This window comes from Ranitomeya imitator, chromosome 2, assembly GCF_032444005.1.
Source record: "Ranitomeya imitator isolate aRanImi1 chromosome 2, aRanImi1.pri, whole genome shotgun sequence".
NCBI classification, from domain to species: Eukaryota; Metazoa; Chordata; class Amphibia; order Anura; family Dendrobatidae; genus Ranitomeya; species Ranitomeya imitator.
Genome location: NC_091283.1, coordinates 274,367,997 through 274,389,130, shown reverse-complemented (window position 1 = coordinate 274,389,130; position 21,134 = coordinate 274,367,997). Strand labels below are relative to the sequence as shown.

General features: G+C 49.9%; 1 protein-coding gene across 1 annotated transcript in view; it reads right to left on the bottom strand.

The window, feature by feature from the left end:
* The window catches only part of TBCD (tubulin folding cofactor D), a 118,489-nt gene that overhangs the window by 95,444 nt on the left and 1,911 nt on the right, over positions 1 to 21,134 (bottom strand). Inside the window, exons 3-14 of the mRNA XM_069749271.1 lie at positions 21,032 to 21,082; positions 14,689 to 14,786; positions 14,266 to 14,367; positions 13,487 to 13,633; positions 12,878 to 12,933; positions 12,481 to 12,613; positions 4,279 to 4,324; positions 3,143 to 3,275; positions 1,992 to 2,122; positions 1,679 to 1,739; positions 1,215 to 1,289; positions 454 to 548 (exon numbers count right to left, since the gene is read on the bottom strand). Coding sequence (XP_069605372.1) covers positions 454 to 548; positions 1,215 to 1,289; positions 1,679 to 1,739; positions 1,992 to 2,122; positions 3,143 to 3,275; positions 4,279 to 4,324; positions 12,481 to 12,613; positions 12,878 to 12,933; positions 13,487 to 13,633; positions 14,266 to 14,367; positions 14,689 to 14,786; positions 21,032 to 21,082 — 1,128 coding nt within the window. The remainder of the gene's footprint in view (positions 1 to 453; positions 549 to 1,214; positions 1,290 to 1,678; positions 1,740 to 1,991; positions 2,123 to 3,142; positions 3,276 to 4,278; positions 4,325 to 12,480; positions 12,614 to 12,877; positions 12,934 to 13,486; positions 13,634 to 14,265; positions 14,368 to 14,688; positions 14,787 to 21,031; positions 21,083 to 21,134) is intronic.

The window sequence follows — 21,134 nt, the reverse complement described above, 5'->3', positions numbered from 1 at the left end:
CATGGCGCGGGCCCAAGCTTACACAATGCAAATCAGGTCTTCGTGCTGGACCTAAATGTAGCGACTACTGGATGCAGCACGGAAAGGGTTAACCAGCCCAGATCAGAATGGCCTCCCACTCAGGGCGTTGTGGTGAGCATCGGCCATATATTACTATGTAGGTGACCTAATGCCGTCTCATACAGGAGGGGACAGTAATGGGGGGAGACAGTAATGGGTGGGGGGAGACAGTAATGGGGAAGGGACAGTAATGGGTAAAAGACAGATAATGGGAGGAGACTAATAGGGGAGGAGACAGTAATAGAGAAGGGAGAGTAATAGAGAAGGGACAGTAACGGGGGAGGGACAGTAACGGGGAAGGGACAGTAACGGGGAAGGGACAGTAACGGGGAAGGGACAGTAACAGGGAAGGGACAGTAACGGGGAAGGGACAGCAACGGGGGCAGCATTTACCGTCAGGGAGGCGAGAGGGAAGCAGCAGTCCTCTCCGGCCGAGCTCCGCCAGGGCGAGGCAGCCCCCGTGCCAGGCGTTATTGGTCTCCTGGAAACTGCGGGGAGAAAGAACGGCAAGAAATAATAGTCAGATCCCTCCAATCACCCAGCAGAAGGACAAGTGTAAGTGGGGGGAGTGTCATGGGAGTCACATCTACCCAGAATGATATAATGAAATGATCATTTAAGACAAGATGGGAAGAATAAAAGCAGCACATAGTATTACAGGAGAGAAGTGTGAGGGGGCAGTGACATATGTGAGAGAAGACACAACCCTGCACGGGTCTCTCCATCCCTGTAGGGGTCTCGGTGGGGACCCAATCCCTGTAAGGGTTACGGGGAACGTTTTTTTTTTTGTCTCTCAGGACCCCAACGGTATGGTCCCCATTTCTAGGAAGTTCTGTGGGGTCCATCCCTGTGAGGGTCTGGGGATTGTACAGGACGTCAATCTGGACAATGTGTATAATGGTCCGTGTACCCAGGACAGGAGGGGACGTGTCTGGAGGGCGCACAAGTGAGCACAGGCCTCCAGGTGCACGGGGAACCGATATGCAAATCCTTCCAGGTAACCGTCCTACAAAACTCCGGCCAGCATCAGATAGGACCCCTGCACACTGATGAGCATCACCGCCCCCTTATCCCAGGCAGAACAGAAAGCCTATCCTCCAACGTCGTGGACCCCGAAACCCCCTATAGACAGGTGGGTATCATCTTGTGATTACCTGAAGCAGTCGAGCACAGAGCCCACCACGTCATCGGCAAGGTCTCTGGGCAGCCGGCCCGTCAGCCGTCCGATCCTGGGAAAAGAAAACAGGCGATGGGGTAAGCGGGGCGGGGGACGGAGCGGGTGCTGGACAATGGATGGAGCGGGTGCGGGGCATAGGGCGAGGGACAGAACAGGCACGGGTCGGGGGACAATAGATGGAGCGGGTGCGGGGCATAGGGCGAGGGTAGGAGCGGGCGCGGGGCACAGGGCGAGGGACGGAGCGGGCGCGAGGCATGATTTGGAGAATTGGCTACAGACTGACAAGGAAGTGAAGGAGCAAACAAAGCTCCTGCCCCGAGGGCTCAGCAAATTTCACTACAATGATGTTTACTCTGCCAACTGTGAGACCTGTAACGGTCGGGCGAGAAGGGAGAAGAAAAAAAAAAAAAAAAGACTTTAGTGCCCAGCAGGCCCACATACCCTTTCGCCGCAGACCATCGCACAATGGTGTCTTTGTCCTTCAGCCCCACCAGCAACTGCTCTGTAAGGAGACCCAAAGTCAGAAATTAAAAAAAAAAACGACATATTTAGGGACCGGAATTTGCTTTCTGTACTGTTCGGTTTTCTAAAATTGCTATATTTAAATAAAAAAATAAAATAAAGAATCTGTCGGGGGAAGGGGGCTGTTACATTGAGGTCTATGGAAAAGATCAGCTACTGCTATATAGTGTTGAAAAGCAGTACTGCACATTATGACCTAGAAAAATAAAGTAGGTCCGTGGTCGGTCCGTACCTACTACATTCTCGATCTCCTCCGGGATGTCGTACTCCTCCTCGTCGGAAGAGGAAGTCGCGGAGGGATTCTGGACACTGGTCGAAGATTGAAGCAAATTTGCAGCCAGAGATCTGGATCCGCGCTGATACCTGGGGAGAGGCCGAGACGGGGACTAGAACCTGCGATTGTCTGATCACTTGCCCTATACATCAGATTACCACAGTTCATAGTAACACTGATGTTCTCCTATGAGGCCCAGCTACGGGTGGACTAAGATCGCAGCCATCGGGGGTATTCAGCAGCCATTGGCTCCCCGCAATGTGACGCAGGGAGACGACTGAAGTGCAAAGGCGGCCAGTGCATTTTAATGTCAGACTGCCATTGCAGGGTCGCTGATGGGCTATAATCCTTGACCTTATGGCCCAACCTCTGTAGGACACCAGTACTCCAACCCCCAACGTGGTCTCTTGGACCTGAGCTGGGGGCGCTATTCCATGTGAGCTCATGCCTGGGACCCCACTATCCAGCTGCGCTATCTAGTCAACATTTATGGCCACCCTAATTTCTCAGAGGTTCATAAAGCTGAGACACAATAATGTTCCTACTTGGCCTTCTTCGTCATCCCCAGCCCACAGCCCCCATATCTCAGCTTCCAGCCCCCTATTAACCCATCAGTATTAAAAGCCCAGAAGTCATGGGTTTAAATGGTAGGGAAGATGACGCCGGCTCCTCCGCCCGCCTATCAGCGTGGGAGATCTGATGGAGGGTCGGTGGGGTTGAGGGCCCTGCCGGAATTCTGTAGCCGGTGGCTGCTCCGTTCTGCATAGTAAAGGGTCGGCACAATGCAGCCTCCGCGGGAACCACGGACATCAAATGATGGGAGTGTTAGACTTGGATGAGGCTTATGTGCTGCCAGAGGGGCAGTAAAAGCCGAGTGGTTTCCCATGTGTCAGCAGAGCTGCTGGGAAGCCGCCCAACCTGTTCGGCAGGCTCTTTCCATTAGCATCACAGAGAAGCTGTCATTAATGACTTTTAGGATTTTTTCTCTCTGCCTGCAGAGACTCCTGTGAATCCCCCTACTCTGTAGGTTTTCTTACCTCCCATAGGCTTGTATGAGGCATGATGATAGAGAGGCGTGGGGTGCACAGGACAACCCTAATCCAACGTACCTCCAGTTGGCCACTTTGGGTTTGAGGAAGGTGAGCCCCAGGCGCTGGACCAGCTTGACTCCCAGCTTGCGGAGCACTGTCTGGTTGCTGTCGCTGAGCTTGCAGTTATCCAGGGCGTTCAGCACAGTGGAGGCTGCGACAGAGATAATGGAGGTACTAGTACATGTTACCAAAGCAAGCGTTACAGGGAAAGGTGGCAGACAATTCCCAATTAAAGTTTTCCTAAGTGATAACCTGCAAGGCGGGACCACCCCCCATTAATCACAATTTGAAGGGGCTTATCACCTTCTCATAATATTAACAATGTTTGTCCTGAATTATAAAAACATGGCTGCTTTTTCCATAAACAGCACTTTTATGTCAGTGTGTAAACATATATTCATTGAATTAGGTACCGCCATGGGTATCTATTGCACCCACTAAACTTCCAAAGCCAATTATATGTAACAAACAAATGAAAAACAAGGCTGATTTTTTTCCCCACAACAGTACATCCTTTTTCCCCAAAACAGCACCATCCCTTTTGCAGGTTGGCACCGGTCACTTAAATTAAGCAGAGATGCAAAACCCGAAAAAAACCACAATGACATGTGGGGAGCTGTTCCTGGAAAAAGCTGCAATGTTTTGCTTTCTTTCAGTTTAAGGTTATTGGCATTGGCAGTTCAGTGGGTGTATTCCCTACGCATGAAGGTACCAAATTAAATCTGCAACAGCACCCTAAGAAATAAGCTAAGTGAACCAAGCAGACATATCACCAGAAATATAACTGCATGACAACCTCTCTAGGTGTCACAGCAGCCATATTGCTAATCACCAGGCTTCCACAACATTAGAAACAACAAAGACAGTACTGAGAAGAGCCTGAAACAGTTTACCAGAATAACTTTTTCTGAATTGCACTTTCAGCAACTGTCTGGACGTAGCATTATAAAAACGTGGTTGCCTTCCTCCAAAAGCAGCGCCACCCCCGTCTACTGGTCCTCTATGGTATTGCAGCTCTGTAACTCTAACTTGAAAGAAGCTGAGCTGCAATACCAGGTTCAACCTGTAGACCGAGGTGGCGCTGTTTTTGTAAGAAGCCAGCCATGTTTTTAAAGTACTGAACAACCCCATTAATGTTTAGGCCAGTGTCTCACCATAGGGTAAACAATCTTCTCTTTTGCCATGCTTGAAAAGCTGGGCCTGCAGTGAAAAAAGGAAATATATAATGTATAAATATAATATATACTAGATGGTGGCCCGATTCGAACGCATCGGGTATTCTAGAATATGCATGTCCACGTAGTATATTGCCCAGCCACGTAGTATATTGCCCAGTCACGTAGTATATTGCCCAGCGACATAGTATATTGCACAGCCACGTAGTATATTGCCAAGCCTTGTAGTATATTGCCCAGCCATGTAGTATATTGCCCAGTGACGTAGTATATTGCCCAGTGACGTAGTATATTGCCCAGCGACGTAGTATATTGCCCAGCGATGTAGTATATTGCCCAGCGACGTAGTATATTGCCCAGCCATGTAGTATATCGCCCAGCCACGTAGTATATCGTCCAGCCACATAGTATATTGCCCAGCCACATAGTATATTGCCCAGCCACATAGTATATTGCCCAGCCACATAGTATATTGCCCAGCCACATAGTATATAGCAGAGCCATGTAGTATATTGCCCAGTCACGTAGTATATTGGCCAGCACAGAGCCACGTAGTATAGAGACGTAAAAAAAATAAATAAATAAACATATACTCCCCTATAGCCTGTTGAAATCCTGCTATACTCACCATCCGCTGCCTTTGCCGCTCCTCGCCACGATCCCGGGAACGCTCCATTGCAAGCAGCAGCTTCCGGTCCCAGGGCTGGTGTGAGCAGGACCTATGATGACGTTGCGGTCACATGACCGTCACGGCAGGTCCTTGTCGCACACCAGCCCTGGGACGGGACCGGAAGCTGCCGCTTGCAATGGAGCGGTCCCGGGAGCGTGGCGAGGAGTGAGAAAGGCAGCAGAGGGTGAGTATAGCAGGTTTTTTTTATTTTTAACATGACATATTTTTTACTATTGATGCCGCATAGGCAGCATCAATAGTAAATAGTTGGGGACACAGGGTTAATAGCAGCGGTAACGGAGTGCGTTACCGCTGCCATTAACCCTGTGTGAGCGGTGAGTGGAGGGGGATTACCGAGCGAGCGCCGGGCAGTGAGTGCAGGGGAGGGACTAATCGGACTGTGGCCGTCGCTGATTGGATGCGGCAGCCATGACAGGCAGCTGCCGAGACAAATCAGTGAACGAATAACCGTGACAGAAGGACAGACAGACAGACGGAAGTACCCCTTAGACAATTATGTATATAGATTAAAGTATGAGCTATACATCCCGGCCAGCCCTGAATATTGCTACTCTTATTGCAGTCTCCCACAGCTGTTTGGAAGAGCTAAGATCTGACCTACTTGCTGGCTGTTTCCAGCGAGATGGCGGAATGATTCAGCATAGTTCATTTCATTATTTGCATACCAAAGATGAGCCGGTTCCGCGGTACTGGGAAGAGCTGACCTAATTTGCTCTATAGAAGTGTAATTAAACGCAGGTTGGCAGGGCGCCACGCAGAGATGACTTCTCGGGTGTTAATAAAATGCATTCCACTCCGTGGACAAATGAAAAAAAAACTCCGCTCTCGGCGAGTAATCCTGCTAACAAGACGCATTCCGGCACCGATTGCGGCAATCGGAGGAAAATGTATCTGGAGTCGCATTCCAATAACATGAACTGATGGAAATTTAATAAGTTGTGCACAGATAAAAAGGAATATTACTACCCTCTTAAAAAGGTAAAAAAAATAGTTACTTTCTTAAATTTAAAAAAAAAAAAAAAAAGACAACATGCTCAACGACAAGGGATGTGCAGTATTGCAGGTCAGCACCACCACCAAAGAAAAACCTAAGGAATAGTGAACGCTGTTTCTGGATCAGAGCAACCATGATTTTCTAGTTCCAATAATCCTTTTTCATAAATGTAATTGGTACCAGCAGTTTAGTGGGTGCATTACATACCCATGGCGGTACCTAATTTAATGAACGAGCAACTACACCCTGTGAATGAAGCCTGAAGCAAGTGAGTACAAGCCACCTGACTACTGCGCCACTTGAAGTCATGCTCTTTAGTGAACATATAATATCCTTACAGCCCTGCATTATAAAAAAAAAAAAAAGTGCTAAAACCAGGACATTTTAGTAAACATAGGCTATATTTGAAACAATTAGACTTCATTAGACATCCCCACCCGTTATTTACTTAAAAGCACAGTAACTGCCTTGACTAATGTCATTTGCCATGCACACGATTCGAAGATCACCCTTTTTAAATAGCTCCCCTGTCGTACTCCACCTGAAAATGTCCTCATTTACAAGTCTCCATTATCTTTAAAAACTTTATTCCAGAGGGAAAGAGTTTTTGGAGAGTCACATGTAATAGACAAATATTTCACACCGTGCACAGTGTGTGACAAATACAACCCCTGGCAGAGTGCCCTGACCGCTGTGCCAAGTTTCAATAGCTGGTAGTACCCTGGGGCAAAGCACCTGCGTAGCTTAGACCCCAAGGATACAGGTGTATCTTAAGAGAGGGAGTGTGGGAGATAGAAAAAAAAACAAGAAAAAAACAAAAACCGAACACTTTCATCACACTGAGATTAGCAGAAGCGTTGCCCTTTCTCTTAATAAAGAAGAATATTTACAGTGTCTACAGTGGAAGAGGCCATTTTAGATTTCAAACTTAAAGGGGTACTAGAACGAACATAAAACATTTCCAGAGAAACTCTGCTTAAGAGAAAAAGTTATATTCCACCCACTAAAGAAGTATTGTCAGTACAGACAAATGTCAGGCAACTTCCACAACCACTTAAAACCTTTCTAGAAGAGTCGCTGCTGTTGTATAGGAAGAAGGCCCAACTGCATAGGCAAGTTAGAAAATCTGCTCTAGGTGGAAAATGAAGGGGGAAAATACTTTTCTCCATGTTGTGTATTTGGCAACTCGGAACAGATGAACATTTCAGTAATTTAGCATCTATTGGCGTTGACCTTTAGCGGGTGGGGAAGGTACCCATGGCGGTTCCCCGTAAAGTATCATCTCATGTTATGATCCCCATATAAATATACAGTATAGCCTCAGGTGTGCAATGTCACCCTAAGGCTAGGTTCACATTGCGTTAGTGCAACCCGTTTAGCGCTAGCGGGTTGCGCTAACGCAATGTTTTTAATGGGGCTGCGTCCCGGGGTCGCGGTACGTCCCCGCTCTCGCAGATCCCCGATCTGCGAGAGCGGGGAATGGACCGCGGGCGCGCCTCGGACGCTGCAAGCAGCGTCCGCGGCGCGCCAGGAAACACCGGCGCGTCGCATAGCGCGTGCCGAACATGGCACGCGCTAGTGCTGCGCGTTCCCATTGCTGTGAATGGGCGCGCTAACGGACGCGTTGCACGGCGTTAATTTCACCGTTGTCCGTTAGCGCTTGTCCGTTAGCGCTTTCCCATTAACGCAATGTGAACCCAGCCTAACTCTTGCAAGCTGCCCAGTACGATGCAACAATAAACTGTAATGGGGTGAGGTGGGGAAATCATAGAGAAAAATAGAATTGGCATGGTTGATAACTCAACAATCTTATTGATGGTACTCAAAGAAAATCCTCCCAAAAGAAATTGCCGTCTGTCAGGGAGTATAAAGAACATTGTGATCCAGTTTAGAAGTGGTTAGATAACTCAGTGATGAGGGACCACACCTCAGCCTCGGACTTATAGGGCCACAGGGAGGACATCTCCAAGCTCATTATAGTAGGTGGTGCTTGAACCATGCCTGTGAGGAATGCATGCCATGACATAGGGTCGGATTACAGCATCGGCAACCGATGCCACTTATCAGGTGACCTAAAAAACACTGGTCTGACAACTCGGCCTTCACCTCCAAGAGGAACACTCACGTAATCGGCCGCCAATTATGTAAAATGTGTGTCTGTAACTACTGGTTTCATGTTCAACATACAAACATGTATATTTTCTCCACACGTCTTTCATACATAGAAAAGGGACCAGCTATGCAGAATAGCAAGTGCAGCTCTGGAGTATTTAGGCAGAACAGTAGCGTTCCCTCGTGCAGCGTAGCAGTCTGTGTTGTGCAATGTACTGGTCAGAAATTTTTTAAATTTTTTGTACAGAAAATAAGTTCTTGTTCTAGAAACAAAACTAAACCCCGGGGGTCACATACTTTCCAACTTGCCTCCACACCCTGGTCAGCTATGATGAGTCCTCAGGCGACATTCTGTGTGTTTTGCAGCCTCTGGTTCCTAGGACCTGACTGTGCTGGTGTCACCTGTTTCTGCCGCCCGGAGCCTCATTCGGGTACACCGCTATTATCAGACATCGGGGCGGGAAAGCACAAAACTCAGAAACATATCAACGTCAGTTCACAAGAAACACCAGACGGCACTTCACACGGCAGCGGCAGCGCATGAACGAGGCCTTGTCACTGACAGCGGCACAGGTGATGGACGCTGCCGCCCCGGGTCATTGACCGGCTGTTAACCGTTTATATGCTCCAGTAAAAAAGACTAAATATGTTTCCTTTTATAACTTTTGTATCAGCAGCTCCATGAAAATTATTCAACATGTATCAAAAAAGAAGAAAGGCCCAACACACTACGGGGGGGGGGGGGGGGGGGGCGGTCCTGCTCCTCTCCCCGGTATGTAGGTCAGTGATGGCACGACGGGGGGTCCTGCTCCTCTCCCCGGTATGTAGGCCAGTGATGGCACGACGAGGGTTCCTGCTCCTCTCCTCGGTATGTAGGTCAGTGATGGCACGACGGGGGTCCTGCTCCTCTCCCCGGTATGTAGGCCAGTGATGGCACGACGAGGGTTCCTGCTCCTCTCCTCGGTATGTAGGCCAGTGATGGCACGACGAGGGTTCCTGCTCCTCTCCTCGGTATGTAGGCCAGTGATGGCACGACGGGGGTCCTGCTCCTCTCGGTATGTAGGCCAGTGATGGCACAACGGGGGTCCTGCTCCTCTCCCCGGTATGTAGGCCAGTGATGGCACGACGAGGGTTCCTGCTCCTCTCCTCGGTATGTAGGCCAGTGATGGCACAACAGGGGGTCCTGCTCCTCTCCCCGGTATGTAGGCCAGTGACGGCACGACGGGGGTCCTGCTCCGCTCCTCTCCCCGGTACGTAGGTCAGTGATGGCACGACGGGGGTCCTGCTCCTCTCCCCGGTATGTAGGCCAGTGATGGCACGACGGGGGTCCTGCTCCTCTCCCCGGTATGTAGGCCAGTGACGGCACGACGGGGGTCCTGCTCCTCTCCCCGGTATGTAGGCCAGTGACGGCACGACGAGGGGTCCTGCTCCTCTCCCCGGTGTATAGGCCAGTGATGGCATGATGAGGGGTCCTGCTCCTCTCCCCAGTATATAGGCCAGTGATAGCACGGCGGAGGGTCCTGCTCCTCTCCCCAGTATGTAGGCCAGTCATGGCACGACGAGGGTTCCTGCTCCTCTCCTCGGTATGTAGGCCAGTGATGGCACGACAGGGGGTCCTGCTCCTCTCCCCGGTATGTAGGCCAGTGATGGCACGATGAGGGGTCCTGCTCCTCTCCCCAGTATGTAGGCCAGTGATGGCACGACAGGGGGTCCTGCTCCTCTCCCCGGTATGTAGGTCAGTGATGGCACGACGGGGGTCCTGCTCCTCTCCCCAGTATGTAGGCCAGTGATGGCACGACGGGGGTCCTGCTTCTCTCCCCGGTATGTAGGCCAGTGACGGCACGACGGGGGTCCTGCTCCTCTCCCCGGTATGTAGGCCAGTGAGGGCACGACGAGGGTCCTGCTCCTCTCCCCGGTATGTATGCCAGTGATGGCACGACGGGGGTCCTGCTCCTCTCCCCGGTATGTAAGCCAGTGATGGCACGACGGGGGTCCTGCTCCTCTCCCCGGTATGTAAGCCAGTGATGGCACGACGGGGGTCCTGCTCCTCTCCCCGGTATGTAGGCCAGTGATGGCTCGGCTCCTCGCACTATTATTCATGGCCCTAATTACCGTGAATTGTTTTTCCAGTTCCATTGCTGGAGGCGACCAGAAGAAGATGATGGCATCTGTGTCACGCAAGAGGCGGGTGAGACGAGGCCCGGGGCCCCAACCTACCTGACATGTAATCGCGGGGTGGTGGCCCTGGGGATTAACCTTACACCCCCCGCCGTTGTTACAGGGTTAATATGTAGGCACTATACCTCCCAGCAGGCTATGAGGTCTCTTTCAGACCCCCACAGTGGGGAGAGCGCACCTGTAAGGCTGAAGCCGACAGGTGTGTGACAGGTGTACGGCTGCCGCAGGAGTCCTGACAGGCGCAGCTGTCATGGGAGGAGACCCTCAGCGGAGTGCGATACCGGGGGTCCGAGTGGGAAAGTGAAGGACGCATCGGTTATCCTGGACACTCAGGGATCTGGGAAAGCTGGGTGATGTAGATAGGATGGCAGAAGGGCGACATGTAAAGCTGTGATCGACAGGTGGAGGTCCCAGCGATCGGACCCCACAGATCTTACTACAACACTCCAGGGAGGAATGGGACTTTCTGGATTACCGGGTGCCGGATTAGAGGAGCTGTAAAGCCGTGGCTGCGAGGCAAGGCCCGGTTTCAGTGTTGCTTAAGCGGAGTATCGCTTCAGACTAATGAGCAGGTGATCGGCCAAACCCTGAAGACGAATTATCAGATTATGGAGCAGTGACGGGACGGGAGCAGCAGGTCGCTGCATGATGCAAGCAGGAGGACGGGAAGCAAGGGGTTAATGCCTACGGTGGAGGGGGGAGGGGGGGGTGACGCTTCTAAATCTGAAGCCCTGATCACATTACATAAGGCTGAGGGATCTACTGTAATGGGAGCAACAGCAAGAAAGTGGCGCCATCAGGAGGGAGAAAGTCATAGTGCACGGATCCGAATGAAGAAACACAGCAGCGCCCTCTGGTGGAGGAATGTCAGTGCACAGATCTGTCAGTAGAGTTACAGCAGCGCCCTCTGGTGGAGGAACGTCAGTGCACAGATCTGTCTGTAGAGTTACAGCAGCGCCCTCTGGTGGAGGAACGTCAGTGCACAGATCTGTCTGTAGAGTTACAGCAGCGCCCTCTGGTGGAGGAACGTCAGTGCACGGATCCGAATGAAGAAACAGCAGCGCCCTCTGGTGGAGGAACGTAAGTACACAGATCTGTCTGTAGAGGTACAGCAGCGCCCTCTGGTGAAGGAACGTCAGTGCACACAGATCTGTCTGTAGAGGTACAGCAGCGCCCTCTGGTGGAGGAACGTCAGTGCACAGATCTGTCTGTAGAGGTACGGCAGCGCCCTCTGGTGGAGGAATGTCAGTGCACAGATCTGTCTGTAGAGTTACGGCAGCGCCCTCTGGTGGAGGAACGTCAGTGCACAGCTCTGTCTGTAGAGGTACAGCAGCGCCCTCTGGTGGAGGAACGTCAGTGCACAGATCTGTCCGTAGAGTTACAGCAGCGCCCTCTGGTGGAGGAACGTCAGTGCACAGATCTGTCTGTAGAGGTACGGCAGCGCCCTCTGGTGGAGGAACGTCAGTGCACAGATCTGTCTGTAGAGTTACGGCAGCGCCCTCTGGTGGAGGAACGTCAGTGCACAGATCTGTCTGTAGAGGTACGGCAGCGCCCTCTGGTGGAGGAACGTCAGTGCACAGATCTGTCTGTAGAGGTACAGCAGCACCCTCTGGTGGAGGAACGTCAGTGCACACAGATCTGTCGGTAGAGTTACGGCAGCGCCCTCTGGTGGAGGAACGTCAGTGCACAGATCTGTCTGTAGAGGTACAGCAGCGCCCTCTGGTGGAGGAACGTCAGTGCACAGATCTGTCTGTAGAGGTACGGCAGCGCCCTCTGGTGGAGGAACGTCAGTGCACAGATCTGTCTGTAGAGTTACGGCAGCGCCCTCTGGTGGAGGAACGTCAGTGCACAGATCTGTCTGTAGAGGTACGGCAGCGCCCTCTGGTGGAGGAACGTCAGTGCACAGATCTGTCTGTAGAGGTACAGCAGCACCCTCTGGTGGAGGAACGTCAGTGCACACAGATCTGTCGGTAGAGTTACGGCAGCGCCCTCAGGTGGAGGAACGTCAGTGCACAGATCTGTCTGTAGAGGTACAGCAGCGCCCTCTGGTGGAGGAACGTCAGTGCACAGATCTGTCTGTAGAGGTACAGCAGCGCCCTCTGGTGGAGGAATGTCAGTGCACAGATCTGTCTGTAGAGTTACAGCAGCGCCCGATAACCTGCAGACTGGAGCACCTGCTGGGAGTTGTAGTCCGGGTGCTACTCACCAGTGCCTGCAGGATCCCATCCATGGCGATGGTCCCCTCGATGGTCATGTAGGAAGCCTTGGATAACGTAGTGAGAGACCAGTCTAAGAAGTCGGCCATCCTCTTCTGCTTCACGTCCGGGCGGGTGATAAACCTGCGGAACATAATGAAGGACGAGAGAACGGTAATATGAGGGGTCCCGGGGGCCGGATTAGCGCAGAGCAGTACACCGTGTAGGGGACATTCTTGGTACTGCAGGTCAGGAAATGACAAGCAAAAACAGGAACGAACACGATATGGAGCACGGAGCTGTGCAGTTTCAGCTGATCGTGGCAGCAGACCCCCGGCATGCCCACCATTGTGATACTATGGGTCAACCCCTTTTAAAGGGAGCCTATCATCGAGTGTCCACACTTACTTGGAGACCAGCACAGCTGCGGCGTCCCGAGACTTATCACTGACCAGCAGGTAGGACTGCAAGAGAAACGGGCGATCAGTGAGTACAGGGAGACGAGGGGCGATCAGTGAGTACGGGGAGACGAGGGGCAGAGAAGAGGGGCGATCAGTGAGTACGGGGAGACGAGGGGCAGAGAAGAGGGGCGATCATTGAGTACGGGGAGACGAGGGGCAGAGAAGAGGGGCGATCATTGAGTACGGGGAGACGAGGGGCAGAGAAGAGGGGCGATCAGTGAGTACGGGGAGACGAGGGGCAGAGAAGAGGGGCGATCAGTGAGTACGGGAGACGAGGGGCAGAGAAGAGGGGCGATCAGCGAGTACGGGGAGACGAGGGGCAGAGAAGAGGGGCGATCAGCGAGTACGGGGAGACGAGGGGCAGAGAAGAGGGGCGATCATTGAGTACGGGGAGACGAGGGGCAGAGAAGAGGGGCGATCAGTGAGTACGGGGAGACGTGGGGCAGAGAAGAGGGGCGATCAGTGAGTACAGGGAGACGAGGGGCAGAGAAGAGGGGCGATCAGTGAGACGAGGCACCAGACTATGAGACAGAAGGTGAGATGATGGAGTACAGACCTCAGCGATCTCCAGGATGTGATCCATGGTGGAGCGCCGGATCCGCCCTCCCTCCGCAGAGAGGTTTCCATCCAGACGAGAGAGATCAAAGGGTATGAGACACGTCATAGATAGCCAGAGCAGCAGCGTGTACCGCGTCTCCCAAGTCTGCGGGCGGGAACAGGGGAATAATAATAATAATCTTTATTTTTATATAGCGCTAACATATTACGCAGCGCTTTACAGTTTGCACACATTATCATCGCTGTCCCTGATGGGGCTCACAATCTAAGTTCCCTATCAGTATGTCTTTGGAATGTGGGAGGAAACCGGAGTGCCCGGAGGAAACCCACGCAAACACGGAGAGAACATACAAACTCTTTGCAGATGTTGTCCAAGGTGGGATTAGAACCCAGGACCCCAGCGCTGCAAGGCTGCTGTGCTAACCACTGAGCCACCGTGCTGCCCGAATGACAGTGTGCAACCCAGAAGCACCTTGAGGGTCAGCGTCATCATCCTGCATCTCCAATGTCAGTACCCTGCACCCCCAGCGTCATCATCCTGCACCCCATGTCAGTACCCTGCACCCAGAGAGAGTCAGCGTCATCATTCTGCACATCCAGCATCACCATCCCGCACCCCCCGCCAGCGTCACCATGCCGTACACGCCAGCGTCGCTATCCCGCACCTTCACCAGCCCACACCCAGCAGAGCCACCAGCCCGCACCCCCACCAGCGTCAACAGCCCGCACCCACAGCATCAGTATCACTGACGGCAGCAGCTCTGCCTGTGCGCTCACCTCGTGGTCCGCAGGGTTCTGTACAGAGATCATCTCCAGCACCGGATGGACGTCAACCACCTCATGAGGGAAGAGGCGCAGGAAGATCTTATAACCCCGGACCTGGCGGGACAGACGCCTGTCACTACAAGGGGAGACCCTCACAGTGTGGCCTCAGCAGAGACCCCCGAGCAGCACCACATGACCCCACGGAGATCGTTTACAGAATTCACCATAGCTCTCGGATTATAATCATGTTGTCACCAATAGAGGGAGCTAACGGCATGGAGCTCACCAGCAGAGAGCACCCTCTAGTGGTAACAGCAGGCAGACAGAAAATGCAACTATGCAACTATTTGTGTTTTTTATTAAGGCAAAGCAAAGTGTTTGGAGCAGTGTATCATCAAACAAGCCTGCAACAAATACTGCGCACATTATAGCTACCTTAGAAATGATATACAGGAACTTAAAGGCCAAATGCACGAGGACGGGCGGGGAGCTGCGGTCTCGCACCACGTCCAGCAGCAGATCCAACATCCACTCTGCAAGAGAAGAGACGGCGGTCAGTGCACGCGACTCTGCTGCCCCCTGAAGAAACAAAATTTTAGCCAGCTCCTTTATCCTTTGTGTGGCTGCCTAACCCGATGAACCCCGGTCATTTCCTATGGGGGGAAAACGCATCGGGCATTGTTTGGGGACAATATGACAGATGCTGGTTATATCTATCTGCATGGAATCGTCTGAATTTTTGGTAGTAGCTGGATCCACACCATGAAACCTCAGCAAATAGATGAGTACACTGGTGGCTAAAATGTTGTTTCTTATCTATCTGCATCAATAGGATGATTGAGTCCTCTACTCCTCATTCTATTTACATTGGGGAGCTCTCCTTATATTGATACTGAGTACTGGTTGTGGCCTTATCCCTGCTACTTGGAAGTTCTTATTTGTCCATATCTTGTCGTGGTTAATAGACCGTTGATTATTACATCATATCTAACCTTGAGGACACATATTAATAGTCCTTTTTTGCTTCTTATATCTAGCACTGGTGCATTAAACAGTGAGACAAGTTTGGACCTTATTTAATAAGATAGGAGTGTGTATAACGATATCTTATGTCTCATTGACTGATTATTTAAGGCACTTTTGTGCAGTGTATCTTTTGATCTTCTTTGGACAAAATATGTATTTTTTACACTCTGTGTACCCGTAGTTGGGTTTAATCATCTGACTGTACTTTACCTCTAGGGGGACATTGCTCTTTAGACATTGTGCTTTGTACTGCTCCCTCTGGTACATTTACTAAGTACATTCATTTTTTGTTATTTATATTTATTTTTGGGGGTTATTTTTTGCATTTTGTTTAGTTTTTTTCTCTCTCACGGGTATTGGAGGTGTATGTGGGACAATATCTTTTGTCTATCCCTTATTATAGGGACTGTTAGGGACCCTAGGGTCAGCCGTCGTTGAGTAGGGGCACCTACCGCAGTAATTTAGGGTGTCTACCTCCACTGTCAGGCAGGACTCATTGTAGTTCGACGTAGGGTCTAATAGGTACATTTAATACGGTTTTACTTGTATTTTGGATAAATATAGTCTTTTTAATCGTATTTAACCCCTTTACCCCCAAGGGTGGTTTGCACGTTAATGACCAGGCCAATTTTTACAATTCTGACCACTGTCCCTTTATGAGGTTATAACTCCGAAACGCTTCAACGGATCCTGGTGATTCTGACATTGTTTTCTCGTGACATATTGTACTTCATGATAGTGGTAAAATTTCTTTGATAGTACCTGCGTTTATTTGTGAAAAAAACGGAAATTTGGCGAAAATTTTGAAAATTTCGCAATTTTCAAACTTTGAATTTTTATGCAATTAAATCACAGAGATATGTCACACAAAATACTTACTAAGTAACATTTCCCACATGTCTCCTTTACATCAGCATAATTTTGGAACCAATTTTTTTTTTGTTAGGGAGTTATAAGGGTTAAAAGTTGACCAGCAATTTCTCATTTTTACAACACCATTTTTTTTTAGGGACCACGTCTCATTTGAAGTCATTTTGAGGGGTCTATATGATAGAAAATGCCCAAGTGTGACACCATTCTAAAAACTGCACCCCTCAAGGTGCTCAAAACCACATTCAAGAAGTTTATTAACCCTTCAGGTGTTTAATAGGAATTTTTGGAATGTTTAAATAAAAATGAACATTTAACTTTTTTACACAAAAAATTTACTTCAGCTCCAATTTGTTTTATTTTACCAAGGGTAACAGGAGAAAATGGACCCCAAAAGTTGTTGTCCAATTTGTCCTGAGTACGCTGATACCCCATATGTGGCAGTAAACCACTGTTTGGGCGCATGGGAGAGCTCGGAAGGGAAGGAGCGCAGTTTGACTTTTCAATGCAAAATTGACAGAAATTGAGATGGGACGCCATGTTGCGTTTGGAGAGCCACTGATGTGCCTAAACATTGAAACCCCCCACAAGTGACACCATTTTGGAAAGTAGACCCCCTAAGGAACTTATCTAGAGGTGTGGTGAGCACTTTGACCCACCAAGTGCTTCACAGAAGTTTATAATGCAGAAGCGTAAAAATAAAAAATCATATTTTTTCACAAAAATTATATTTTTGCCCCCAATTTTTTATTTTTCCAAGGGTAAGAGAAGAAATTGGACCTCAAAAGTTGTTGTCCAATTTGTCCCGAGTACGCTGATACCCCATATGTGGCAGTAAACCACTGTTTGGGCGCATGGGAGAGCTCGGAAGGGAAGGAGCGCCGTTTGACTTTTCAATGCAAAATTGACAGGAATTGAGATGGGACGCCATGTTGCGTTTGGAGAGCCACTGATGTGCCTAAACATTGAAACCCCCCACAAGTGACACCATTTTGGAAAGTAGACCCCCTAAGGAACTTATCTAGAGGTGTGGTGAGCACTTTGACCCACCAAGGGCTTCACAGAAGTTTATAATGCAGAGCCATAAAAATAAAACAAAATTTTTTTCCCACAAAAATTATTTTTTAGCCCCCAGTTTTGTATTTTCCCTAGGGTAACAGGAGAAATTGGACCCCAAAAGTTGTTGTCCAATTTGTCCTGAGTACGCTGATACCCCATATGTGGGGGGGGGGAACCACCGTTTGGGCGCATGGGAGGGTTCGGAAGGGAAGGAGCGCCATTTGGAATGCAGACTTAGATGGAATGGTTTGCAGGCATCACATTGCGTTTGCAGAGCCCCTAATGTACCTAAACAGTAGAAACCCCCCACAAGTGACACCATTTTGGAAAGTAGACCCCCTAAGGAACTCATCTTGATGTGTTGTGAGAGCTTTGAACCCCCAAGTATTTCACTACAGTTTATAACGCAGAGCCGTGCAAATAAAAAATATTTTTTTTTCCACAAAAATTATATTTTAGCCCCCAGTTTTGTATTTTTCCAAGGTTAGCAGGAGAAATTGGACCCTAAATGTTGTTGTCCAATTTGTCCTGAGTACGCTGATACCCGATATCTGGGGGGGAACCACCGTTTGGGCGCATGGGAGGGCTCGGAAGGGAAGGAGCATCATTTGGAATGCAGACTTAGATGGAATGGTCTGCAGGCGTCACATTGCGTTTGCAGAGCCCCTAATGTACCTAAACAGTAGAAACCCCCCACAAGTGACCCCATATTGGAAACTAGACCCCTCAATGAACTTATCTAGATGTGTTGTGAGAACTTTGAACCCCCAAGTGTTTCACTACAGTTTATAACGCAGAGCCGTGAAAATAAAAAATCTTTTTGTTTTCCCACAAAAATTATTTTTTAGCCCCCAGTTTTGTATTTTCCCAAGGGTAACAGGAGAAATTGGTCCACAAAAGTTGTTGTCCAATTTGTCCTGAGTACGCTGATACCCCATATGTTGGGGTAAACCCCTGTTTGGGCACACAGGAGAGCTCGGAAGGGAAGGAGCACTGTTTTACTTTTTCAACGCAGAATTGGCTGGAATTGAGATCGGACGCCATGTCGTGTTTGGAGAGCCCCTGATGTGCCGAAACAGTGGAAACCCCCCAATTATAACTGAAACCCTAATCTAAACACACCCCTAACCCTAATTCCAACGGTAACCCTAACCACACCTCTAACCCTGACACACCCCTAACCCTAATCCCAACCCTATTCCCAACTGTAAATGTAATCTAAACCCTAACCCTAACTTTAGCCCCAACCCTAACTGTAGCCCCAACCCTAACCCTAACCCTAGCCCTAACCCTAGCCCTAACCCTAACCCTAGCCCTAACCCTAGCCCTAACCCTAGCCCTAACCCTAGCCCTAACCCTAGCCCTAACCCTAGCCCTAACCCTAGCCCTAATCCTAGCCCTAACCCTAGCCCTAACCCTAACCCTAATCCTAGCCCTAATGGGAAAATGGAAATAAATACATTTTTTTTTATTTTTCCCTAACTAAGGGGGTGATGAAGGGGGGTTTGATTTACTTTTATAGCGGGTTTTTTAGCGGATTTTTATGATTGGCAGCCGTCACACACTGAAAGACCCTTTTTATTGCAAAAAATATTTTTTGCAATACCACATTTTGAGAGCTATAATTTTTCCATATTTTGGTCCACAGAGTCATGTGAGGTCTTGTTTTTTGCGGGACGAGTTGACGTTTTTATTGAAAACATTTTTGGGCACGTGACATTTTTTTATCGCTTTTTATTCCGATTTTTGTGAGGAAGAATGACCAAAAGCCAGCTATTCATGAATTTCTATTGGGGGAGGCGTTTATACCGTTCTGCGTTTGGTAAAATTGATAAATCAGTTTTATTCTTCGGGTCAGTACGATTACAGCGATACCTCATTTATATCATTTTTTTATGGTTTGGTGCTTTTATACAATAAAAACTATTTTACAGAAAAAATAATTATTTTTGCATCGCTTTATTCTCAGGACTATAACTTTTTTATTTTTTTGCTGATGATGCTGTATGGCGGCTCTTTTTTTGCGGGACAATATGACGCTTTCAGCGGTACCATGGTTATTTATATCTGTCCTTTTGATTGCGTGTTATTCCACTTTTTGTTCGGCGGTATGATAATAAAGCGTTGTTTTTTGCCTCGTTTTTTTTTTTTTTTTCTTACGGTGTTTACTGAAGGGGTTAACTAGTGGGACAGTTTTATAGGTCGGGTCGTTACGGACGCGGCGATACTAAATATGTGTACTTTTATTGTTTTTTTTTTTTTATTTAGATGAAGAAATGTATTTATGGGAATAATATTTTTTTTTTTTTTTTCATTATTTTGGAATATTTTTTTTAATTTTTTTTACACATTTGGAAAATTTTTTTTTAACTTTTTTACTTTGTCCCAGGGGGGGACATCACAGATCAGTGATCTGACAGTTTGCACAGCACTCTGTCAGATCACTGATCTGACATGCAGCGCTGCAGCCTTCACAGTGCCTGCTCTAAGCAGGCTCTGTGAAGCCACCTCCCTCCCTGCAGGACCCGGATCCGCGGCCATCTTGGATCCGGGGCTCGAGCAGGGAGGGAGGTGAGGAGACCCTCGCAGCAACGCGATCACATCGCGTTGCTGCGGGGGGCTCAGGGAAGCCCGCAGGGAGCCCCCTCCCTGCGCGGTGCTTCCCTGCACCGCCGGCACATCGCGATCATCTTTGATCGCGGTGTGCCAGGGGTTAATGTGCCGGGGGCGGTCCGTGAGCGCGGCCGATCGGCTATGACGTACTATCCCGTCCAGGGTCAGATAAGCCCAGGGCACCTCGACGGGATAGTACGTCTAAGGTCACAGAGGGGTTAATAAAAGTTACTTTTTAGGGATCCTTGTTTTTTCTTTTGGTTTATACTCTTTTCTGGGATTCCGAATTATCGTAGTTGGGTTTTTCAGTTGGTGCGCACACTACTCTGCTGTCTCCTGGTGGTGAGGTCTGGAGGCGTGCTACTCTGCTGCCCCCTGGTGCTGAGCTCTGGAGGTGTGCACACTATTCTGCTGCTTCCTGGTGCTGAGATCTGAAGGCGCGCATGCTACTCTGCTGCCCCTTGGTGGTGAGCCCTGGAAGTGCGCACACTACTCTGCTGTCCCCTGGTGGTGAGCTCTGGAGGTGTGTTACTCTTCTGGCCCTGGTGGTGAGCACAGTACTCCGCTGCCCTCTGGTGGCGAGCTTTGGAGGTGTGCACACTACTCTGCTGCCCCCTAGTGGTGAGCCCTGTAGGTGCACACGCTACTCTGCAGCCCCCTGGTGGTGAGCTCTGTAGGTGTGTATGCTACTCTGCTGCCCCCTGGTGGTGTGAGCTCTGTAGATGCTCACGCTACTCTGCTGCCCCCTGGCGGTGAGCTCTGGAGATGAGCATGCTACTCTGCTGCCCCGTGGTGGTGACCTATGTAGGAGCACACACTACTCTGCTGCCCCCTAAAGGTGAAATCTGCAGCTGTGCACACTGCTCTGCTGCCCCCTGGTGGTGAGCTCTGGAGGTGTGTTACTCTGCTGGCCCCTGGTGGTGAGCACAGTACTCCGCTGCCCTCTGCTGGCGAGCTTTGGAGGTGTGCACACTACTCTGCTACCCCCTAGTGGTGAGCTCTGTAGGTGCACACACTACTCTGCTGCCCCCTGGTTGTGAGCTCTGGAGGTGCACACACTACTCTGCTGCCCCCTGGTGGTGAGCTCTGGAGGGGCACACACTACTCTGCGCCCCCCAAGTGATGTAATCTGTAGGTGTGCAGCTGTGCACACTGCTCTGCTGCCCCTGGTGGTAATCTCCACTCACAGCGAGAGTGTGAGGAAACTTACGCAGGTGAGGGTCCAGGAGGTGCGGCTGCTCCTGGTAGGCGTCCATTATAACTGCAACACAACAGAGAAGACCGGTAGTGGTGGAAATGCAGCATTATCTGTC